We start from the raw sequence: 9,428 nt of genomic DNA, 5'->3' as shown, positions 1-9,428 counted from the left end.
TCCGCCGTCGCCGTTGGCCGACTTCCGGCGGTAGCGAAGCTGGGTTTCCGCGGGATCTGGCCGGCTGGTGAGGGCGGCGGGGCGCGTGCGGTGGGGCGGAAAGAGGGGTCGGGTCAGCGCGGGGTGCGTGACGGTGCCGGGCTGGGCGTGGGGAGCTGGGCCGCCGCTCGGCGCCGAGGTGGGGAGCGCAGCGAGGACCCCCTTTTGGAATCTGTGCCCGGGAGGGGCCCGCGCTGGCGCTGCCCGGGGTCGCACTCATTCCCCCCGCTGGTGTGACTCCAGTTCCCGGAGCCGGGGCCTTAAGAGAGCTGCTGCGTTTTGAAGTGCCTGGGGCCCATCTCTGCACGCTGCTGCCTCTGAATGGTAGCTGCCTGCCTCCCGTCCTTCTTTCTCTTTTCTCAACTTGTCATTCATCTCCGAAGTGTGGGACCCGTGCAGGCTGCTCCCGCCCCGCCTCTTCCCTACTCTCCACCGTCCCTCACCGGGGTCAGCAGAACCTTCACGTGTTTATTGAGCTTTAATAACCAATCAGTGTGCATTAGAAGCCAGAATTAGGATACCTGATTTCCCCTGATAGGTGTGTGTGTTTGTGAAACAAACTGGTTTGGAGCCAGGGGTGGGGTTCTCCTGCTCCCTGGAGAGACTGAATTAGGGGAGGTTTATTTTATTTTTAAGAATTATCTTTTTATTTTAAGTAATCTCTGTCCCCAGCGTGGGGCTCGAACTCACAACCCTGAGAGCAAGAGTTGTACCTGCGCTCTTCTGACTGAGCCAGTCAGGCGCCCCTGAATTGGGGAGTTTTAAAATAACCTTATCGTTCAGACTCTGAGAGAGAACTTTCTTAGTCCTCTAGTCCAGGCTTTCGTGTAGTACCCTGGTAGATGGGCATTGTCAGTGAGGAAGAACTCAGTGTTGTACAAGGCAACTTAACTTTATTCTTGAACCTATTTTATAAAAGTTTTTCTGGGTAGAAAGATGCGATCAGCTTCCATCCAGTGCTTAACTCATGGTCCAAATGCTGCATAGAATAAGCACCAAATGGGAAGTTCATGCCCTCTTTCATGTGTTCGTTTCTTCAGGAAACATTCATTGAGTATACCATAGGCAGATCCTGCCAAGTACTGGGGGTACCAGTACCAGTTGGAAGAGTCCTTTTCCTCAGAAAGCATGTAGTTTTGGGGGAAGGAGATGGGAAGGAGACAAGACAAGAGAATGACAAAAGTGATAAATACTGTAAAAGAGCTTTGCAAACAGGTGCTATAAGAACGTAAAAGATACCTTCCAGCTTAAGTTAGTGTTGCCCTTAAATTGTGAAAAACCGGGATAGAAGCCAAGAGTCAAGAAGTAGCATAACATAGAGAATAGAACTCCTGTTTTCAACACAAAATTTCTGTTAATATAGCTTAACCTTTTTAAACAACCACACTTTGTTTTTGGATTGTTTCTATTAATGGAACTACCTGTTCATGAAAACAGCAATAGCAAACATTGATCTAATAAATTGCTGTCTAATGACGTAGATGCTATTTTTATTTCATTTTAAAAAACATTTTTAAAAAAGATTTTGTTTATTGGGATGCCTGGGTGGCTCAATCAGTTAAGTGTCTGCCGTCAGCTCAGGTCATGATCTTGGGGTCTTGGGATCGAGTTCCGCATCGGGCTCCTTGCTTGGCAGGGAGCCTGCTTCTCCCTCTGCCTGCCGCTCCCCCCTGCTTGTGCGCTGTCTCTCTCTCTGGCAAACAAACAAATAAATAAATAAAATGTTTGATCTTTTTTTAAAAAAGATTTATTTATTTATTTGAGAGAGAGAGGGAGGGTCAGAGAACGCAAGCAGAGGGAGCAGCAGAGGGAGAAGCAGGCTCCCCGCTGAGCCGGGAGCTGGAGTCAGGGCTCGATCCCAGAACCCTGGGATCATGACCTGAGAGCCGAAGGCAGATGCTTAACCGACTGAGCCACCCAGGTGTCCGCATTTCATTTTATAGCTGAGGAAACTGAGGTTCAGTTTAAGTAACTTATGCAGGGTCACAAAGCTGGAGAGAAGGTGATTTGGGAAACAAATGGAGTTTGACTCCACAGTTTGCTCTCAGCATCATGCTTTTCTACCTCCCTGATGGTAGTAATGGTAACTAACATCTACTGATCACTTGCTGTTTAATTTTTACAATAACTCTATGAGGTAAGCCCAGTTGCTATCCTTGAAAGTGGAGGAAACTCAAGATCAGAGAGGTTAAATCACTCAGCCAAGATAGCGTACTAGTATGCTGAAGTTAGGGTTTGAGCACCGCCCTCTGACCACAGGCGCTCATCTCCCGCCTGTCGGGACGTTGTGTATTTGGTGTAAAGTACTGTGTCCGTGACTGAACATGAATGAGCGGAAAGATACTTGAAGAAATGCTCTTATCATTAATTACGTGAGGGTGATGAGAACTTGCTTTTCTCCTTCCAGGATGGAAGAGCAGTGGGGCTTGGACAATGTTGCCCTGTAAGAAGAGAAGGGCTATGGTGACAGAGTGCCCACAGCCCCAGGGCGATCCGGAGGAAGGGGGCCTAGACCTGGAGTCGGCTGTTGAGTCGTCGTCTGACCAGGTGGAAGACTTGGGGTCAGCGTCACTCTCTGGGAGTCCGAGTCATGGCAGAGCAGCTGGCCTCCAAATAGAGTCCGTGCAGGATGCTGGAAGTCAGCCTGGTGTGGAGGATCCGTCTTTGAGCTCTAGGGCGCTCACGCAGGACACAAATGCACCAGTTTTAGAAGCTGTTGATGTGGCCGTCTCTCAGGGAACCACCCTACCTTCCTTGGAGTCTTCGCAGCCCCTTAATGTACACATTGGTAAAGGAAAAGTGCAGGCCGCTGGCTCAAGGAGAGGAAAGAAGATGACGCTCAGGCCTGGGCTTGTTCCCCAAGAAGACAGAGGTGATCATCCTATTACAAAGGAGCCTTTTCCAGGAGAGCCTAGTGAAGAAGTCAAGGAAGAAGGAGGTAAGATGAACGGTCGTTAGGCCATGTTGGCCTCGATGCACCAGTTTGCCACCGTGCTCTCTGCAGTTCATTTATGAAGCAGCGTTTGTGACGGGGCACCGATTCGCCGTGGACTCGGAACCGCACCGCTCGTAAGGGTCAGCAGTCAGGTTTATGAATGGCGGAGACTTTCTTGTCCCTGCCGTCCCGAGATCCTCTTCTGTAGCTTTCTCTTTCTCTTACCCCCTCATGTCTGGAGTGGTGAGCTCTGTGTGGCCTTTTGTGATTTGGTGGGTGGACGTGGACATGAAGTGGGGCTTGTGGAGGAGGGGCAGCAGTGTAAAGGGACAGTGGATGGGGCTCTACGGAGATGACATGACCCTTAGGACTTGAGGGATAAGAGTTTGACAGTTGGTGGCTTGGGGTCTCGTAGGCCCAAGAGCAGTAGGCGCCAAGGCAGAGGCCGAAGGGGATGGTGACATGGTTGGTTGGAAGAAGTGAGAGATGTCTTCAGAGCGGTTGATTATGTTTAGATTGTGAAGGGCTTTGTTTTTCATGCTCAGGCGTTTGAACTTTTCCTGTAGGTGATAGCTAGTTAATAAATAAAAGAAGCAGAAGGCACAGTTCTCGCCTCAGAAAGCTTGTAGTCTGGTTGAGAAGACAAGATAAGCACACAATTCATTTGGAGCAGCCGGAGGCAAGCAGAGGACACAGCCTTGCCCTTCTCTCCCTGAGACCTTACAAAGGCTTGGACTGGGATATTGGCAGTGGGGAGAGAGGAAGGGGTGTGTCTCGGAGACATTACGGAGGAAGAACTAATCTTGCTCGGAGCCTCGTACCATTTAAGAGATCTGTCCTGGGGATGGTGGCGCAGGTGTTGGGGGGATTGGAAAGGAGTTGGGCTTTAGGTATGAGGAGTGTGAGGTGTGATATGGGGGCCATCAAGATAAAATAGAACTCTGAGATTGAAGTTGGGGAAGAGGTAGAATTAGAAACCTTCAGAGTGTTCGCTGTGTTTCTTCATGGAGAGGAATGTGGAGGGAGGGGACCAGCTTAGGCTGGGGAAGATGACAGAGAAGGGAAAACTGGAGAAATGATAGGAGAAGTCAGGAAGGAGGAGAGCTCTGAGAACAGGGCACATCATTTATTTATTTGTTTGTGTGTTTAAAAAGATTTTATTTATGGGCGCCTGGGTGGCTCAGTTGGTTGGGTGACTGCCTTCAGCTCAGGTCATGATCCTGGAGTCCCGGGATCGAGTCCTGCATCGGGCTCCCTGCTCAGCAGGGAGTCTGCTTCTCCCTCTGACCCTCTTCCCTCTCGTGCTCTCTGGCTCTCACTCTCTCTCTCAAATAAATAAATAAAATCTTTAAAAAAAAAGATTTTATTTATTTGACAGAGAAAGACACAGCAAGAGAGGGAACATAGGCAGGGGTTGTGGCAGCGGGAGAAGCAGGCTTCCCGCTGAGCGGGGAGCCTGATGCGGGGCTCGATCCCAGGACCCTGGGATCATGACCTGAGCCGAAGGCAGATGCTTAATGACTGAGCCACCCAGGCGCCCCAAGGCACATGATTTAAAAGTTAGTGACAAAGGAGAGAGAAGGATGATGGGGCCCGACAGAAGGCTGTGCTTGCAGCTTGGAGGTGGTTGAGAGGGGGCGCCGGAGAGTTTCTGGGACGAGGAGATCAGATGGAACTCAGGAGGGAGAATGACAGCAGCACCGGCTGTTTTGCAGCAGGAGGATGGAGACGGCCAGAGAGGCAGTGGGATCCCCGACATGTCTTCTTCAAGCTCGGCTGTGTCTGTGACATGAAGGTGGGGGAACCTGGAGACGATACAGGATTCCAGTGCTAGTAGGGAAGGAACGGGTAATTCATGAGGGGTTCAAAGTCACTCAGCTGTTGAGGAGTGGAATCTAGAGATGTTTTCTGTGGTTAGTTTACAGATGTCCAAGTGTAGGTGAATAAAATCAACATTTGTTCTTTAGGATGACCTGTAATACCACTCCCCTTCTTTCAGCTGGATAACTGAAAGTGGGTTCTACCACCTTTCACTTTTATTTTTATTTATTTATTTATTTATTTTTTCCCCTTGCACCTTTAATGAGCTGTAATACCAGTAAAAGAAGGCCCTTATGAGTGTCTATCCAGAATCCTTTTCTCCCCCCAGTACCTTTTTTTTTTTTTTGTGGGCTAGAAATGTAACGTACAAAACAGAAAGGAAGAAGATTGAAAATTCGTATATATGCATTTTTTAAAAAAGATTTTATTTATTTATTTGACAGAGAGAGACACGGAGAGAGGGAACACAAGCAGGGGGAGTGGGAGAGGGAGAAGCAGGCCTCCCGCCGAGCAGGGAGCCCAGTGTGGGACTCGATCCCAGGACCCCGGGATCATGACCTGAGCCGAAGGCAGACGCTTAACAGAGCCACCCAGGTGCCCCATATATATGCATTTTGAATAATGAAAAATTTAAGGAAGAAAATAAATCTTACTATGCACAGTAATTACCATTAAAATGTAGTGTAGGGGCGCCTGGCCAGCTCATTCATTGGAGTGTGCAACTCTTGATCTCCAGGTTGTAAGTTTGAGTCCCTTGTTGGGTGTAGAGACTACTTAAAATCTTAAAAAAAAAAAAAAAAAAAATTAGTGTGTATTTGTTTTGTTGTTGTTGCTGTTTTTTAAATATTTTATTATTTTTTTATTTGTCAGAGACAGAGAGAGTGTACAAGCAGGGAGAGCAGCAGAGAGAGAAGCAGGCTCTCCGCTGAGTGGGGAGCCTGATGCGGGGCTCGATCCCAGGGCTCTGGGATCATGACCTGAGCCGAAGGCAGACGCTTAGCAAGTGAGCCACCCAGGCGCCCCTGTTGTTTTGCTTTCTTTTAAGTAACGTGTAGTATTACAATTTTTTTTAAAGATTTTTTTTATTTATTCATGAGAGACAGAGAGAGAGAGAGAGAGAGAGAGAGAGGCAGAGGGAGAAGAAGCAGGCTCCCAAGGAGCAGGGAGCCCGATGCGGGACTCGATCCCAGGACCCTGGGATCACGACCCGAGCCGAAGGCAGACGCCCAACCATCTGAGCCACCCAGGCGCCCTAGTATTACAATTTTGTAGAAAAAAACAAAACCAAAAAACTCTGGGTTATTTTGAAGTGGGGTAGTGTTCCCTTATCCGTGGCTTCAGTTATCCCTAGTCAGCCGCAGTCTGGAAGCAGGTGATCCTCCTGACTTCACCTCGTCATAAAGTCAATAGTAGCCTAATGCTGTGTCACGGCGCCTACGGCCCTCCCCTCACTTCACCACCCCATGTAGGCATCGCATCCGCTCACATCGTCATAAGAAGAGGGGTGAGTACAGGATGGTATGATAGTTTGAGAGAGGGAGGGACCACATTTGTTTATTACAGTACACTGTTACAATTGTTCTGTTACTAGTTACTGTTAATCTCACTGCCGAATTTATAAATTAAACTATCGTAGGTCCGTAGGTCCGTACAGGAAAAAACACTGTATATAGGATTCAGTACTGTGGGAAGTGTCAGGCATCACTGGGGCTTTTGGAACCTGTGTCCCAGAGGATAAGCAGGGGGCTACTGTATCAGCATTTTGTTACAGTGGGTACACTGTGAAATCATGTTTCTAGGCTGCAGGTGCTGAATTTTAACCCCTACCACTCCCTCTTTTTTTTTTTTTCAGAATTTTAATTGTTCTTTTAAAATCGATTTATATACCCTAATTTCTCTTTATGCTTTTTTTCCTTAGCCTTCTAAAATGATTAACTTAGGCAGATTTCAGCTTATAATTAGTTGACTCGTACAGTTCTCAGCTAATTATTTTCATGTTACCAATTCACAGTTCTCAGGCTGGCAGTACATAAGTTACAGATGTGTTCTGTGTAAGTCTTCGCTGCTCTGCCTTACCCTTCTCAGCTTCCCTTTCTAGCGGCTCTGAGCATCTAACACCCGGACAGAGGAGAGGAAGAGTGGGGTTCCTGCGGGGTTCTCTGAGACGGGGGTTAAATTGAGAAGCAATGTGATGTGGTCATTGAAAAGGAACATTTTTGGGGTGCCTGGCTGGCTCAGTTGGAAGAGCGTGTGACTCTTGATCGCAGGATCATGAGTTTGAGCCCCACATTGGGTGTAGAGATTACTTAAATCAGTAAAACTTAAAAGAAAAGAAAAACATTTTCTCTACGGCTGGTAAACTGTACGGACAGTGTTAGAGTTGTTCCAAATACCTTTTAGGTAAAAGTATCAATGGAAACTACCAAAGTGAATTTCTGGCATGTTTGTTTAAAAAATCTTTTATGTTGGTTCAGTTTTGAAAATGTTGACATCATTAAGTGTACAGCTTGTTCAAGATTGTTGATGAAGGAGATCACTATGCTGTTTATTGAAGTTCTCTTTTCTAAGAAATTTGGCTGACAGCAACTTTGGATTTGATGGATTTGGGATCTCTTTGTCCAGTCCCTGTGAAAGGCAAAGCCGTGGGACGTTTTGATGTGCAGTGTGCATGGGCTCTGGAAGTGAAGCATAGAAGATTGAGAGTACATGCAAGTCAGGATTGATTCATGGCTTCTTTAAGATTAAAGCTTTTTTTTCTCTGTTGAGGGAGAGGATGGTCCAATTTAAAACCATGTTTACACTGGTTGAAAGTCCCAGTGTCAATGAGACGACACAGCCTGAGGGCTGCTCTGCATAGAGCTCAGTGATAAATAATTTGATCTCTTTTTGAACATGTTTTGACTGTGTAATACACAGACATGAAAACAATTCATAGATGCGGACAGCGCACCGTGAAAAGTTGGGCACTCTTTCCCTCTGCTCTTGCCCCCGGGTTCTTGTCTCAGGAGCAGGCAGTCACTGTTCAGCACGCCTGTTCTGCCTGTGTTCTCCTCCCCATGACAACTTGGTTCTCATGTCGACTTTTGCTACAGCATGAATGTTTCCTTGCTTTTTAAATGCCCCATCTTCTCCAGAAGAAAGATAGCACTCTTTAAGAGTTGAGGTGAAGAGGGGAAAGTTGTCTGAGGAACTGTAGAACCGTATGTTGATAATTTTACGGTGATTTTTACTCTAATGCTCTGTAGAATTTATGGAGTCAAAGTTCAGGACATTTATAATGGATATCATTTATAATGGGTTAAATGCGGTATTAATGGTTGTATAAAATGTCCCTTTGTCATCAGGACTATAACACACCCCACCCCCACAATTATGGTTCTCATTTCTCCATAGGAAAAAAATGCATAACTCAAAGCATATTAGAAGTAGAAAGACCTTGGGATGCCTGGCTGGCTCAGTTGGTAGAGTGTGTGACTCCTAATCTCAGGGTCATGAGTTCAAGCCCCATATTGGGAGTGGATGGAGCCTACTTAAAATTAAGAGGAAAAAAGAAAAAGTAGGAGACCATAGCCACTATGTAGTTCAACACCCTGACATAGGTGAGTACATTGGATCTGAGCTTTTGATTTCTTAGGACCCTGTAAGTGAGAGGAGAATGCCTATATGGTGTATGCATCATTAATGAAGTTACCCCATCTATAAAGGACTTTATAACAAAATGCTGATTTCTGTAACCTAGTATGATTGATAATGGGCAAAGTGTGGAGCAATACTTGTGATTCTTCCAGGAAAACCTCAGTTGCACTCTGGAGGGGTGATACCTTCGCTGCCGTTAGGCAGCCACTCTGCAAAATCAGGAGCCCCGCCTGGGAAACCCCCTCAGCCAGGTGTCTGTGCATGTCCTCAGGAAAAGCCATTCGGGACCCTGGCTCCGCAAGCTGAGGATGAGACAGAGGACGGTGGACTCTTCATTCCGATGGGTAGGCTTTCTTTTTCTTTTCTTCTTTTGTAATTAAAAAAAAAAAAGTCCTTTTTATTGAAATATGATATAAAGTATAATATGTAGAAAACTGCATGTGTCCTAAGATATCCTAGTTCCTTGAATTTTCGGAGACTGAAGACACCCGTGCAGCCAGCAACCAGATCAAGAAACAGAGTATTACCTGTTCCCTAGGTTGTCCCTTTCAGTTATTACCAGCATCTCACCCGTGGGGGCCGTTACTCTGACTTCGGGCAGCCCAGTTTGGTTCACCTGTTTTGTACTTCATGAGTGGAATCCTATGTTTGTATGCCTAGTGACTGTGTTTTTCCACTCATCTTGTTGTGTTTATGAAATTGGCCCACGCTGTTGATTGTAGATTGTTCGTTTTCATTGCTGTCTAGTATTCTGTTGTTTGAGCATTCAACATTTTCTGTGTCTGTTCAACTCTTTTTTTTTTTTTAAGATTTTATTTGAGAGAGAGCTTAGGAGAGAGAGAGAGAGACCACGAGAGGGGGAGTGGGAGAGGGAGAAGCAGACTCCTCACTGAGCAGGGAGCCCGACCTGGGGCTCGATCCCAGGACCCTGGGATCATGACCCGAGCCGGAGGCCGACGCTTAACCGACTGAGCCACCCAGGCGCCCTCCATTCAAC

The 9,428-nt window shown here is 46.8% G+C and overlaps 1 protein-coding gene and 1 non-coding gene across 7 annotated transcripts in view; both read left to right on the top strand.

Annotated features, from left to right (window-relative positions):
- The first annotated feature begins 23 nt into the window (after positions 1 to 23).
- The window catches only part of GON4L (gon-4 like), a 66,234-nt gene continuing 56,829 nt past the window's right edge, over positions 24 to 9,428 (top strand). For 4 of the 6 annotated variants that reach the window (XM_028090053.2, XM_028090054.2, XM_028090055.2 and 1 more), the window contains exons 1-3: positions 24 to 67; positions 2,447 to 2,977; positions 8,584 to 8,775. In XM_028090053.2, coding sequence (XP_027945854.2) covers positions 2,473 to 2,977; positions 8,584 to 8,775 — 697 coding nt within the window. In that variant the 5' untranslated portion in view covers positions 24 to 67; positions 2,447 to 2,472. Of the gene's footprint in view, positions 68 to 2,446; positions 2,978 to 8,324; positions 8,395 to 8,583; positions 8,776 to 9,428 lie in introns of those variants that run through there. The other 2 variants (XM_028090057.2, XM_028090058.2) reach the window with 2 other exon arrangements.
- Positions 8,239 to 8,311, top strand: TRNAR-CCU (transfer RNA arginine (anticodon CCU)). Its single transcript has one exon. It is a non-coding gene; the product is annotated as a tRNA-Arg (tRNA).

This window comes from Eumetopias jubatus, unplaced genomic scaffold, assembly GCF_037043125.1.
Source record: "Eumetopias jubatus isolate StellerSeaLion01/CBP00866 unplaced genomic scaffold, mEumJub1_p1.0 scaffold_12, whole genome shotgun sequence".
Classification (NCBI taxonomy): Eukaryota; Metazoa; Chordata; class Mammalia; order Carnivora; family Otariidae; genus Eumetopias; species Eumetopias jubatus.
This window is presented reverse-complemented; position numbering and strand designations above follow the sequence as displayed.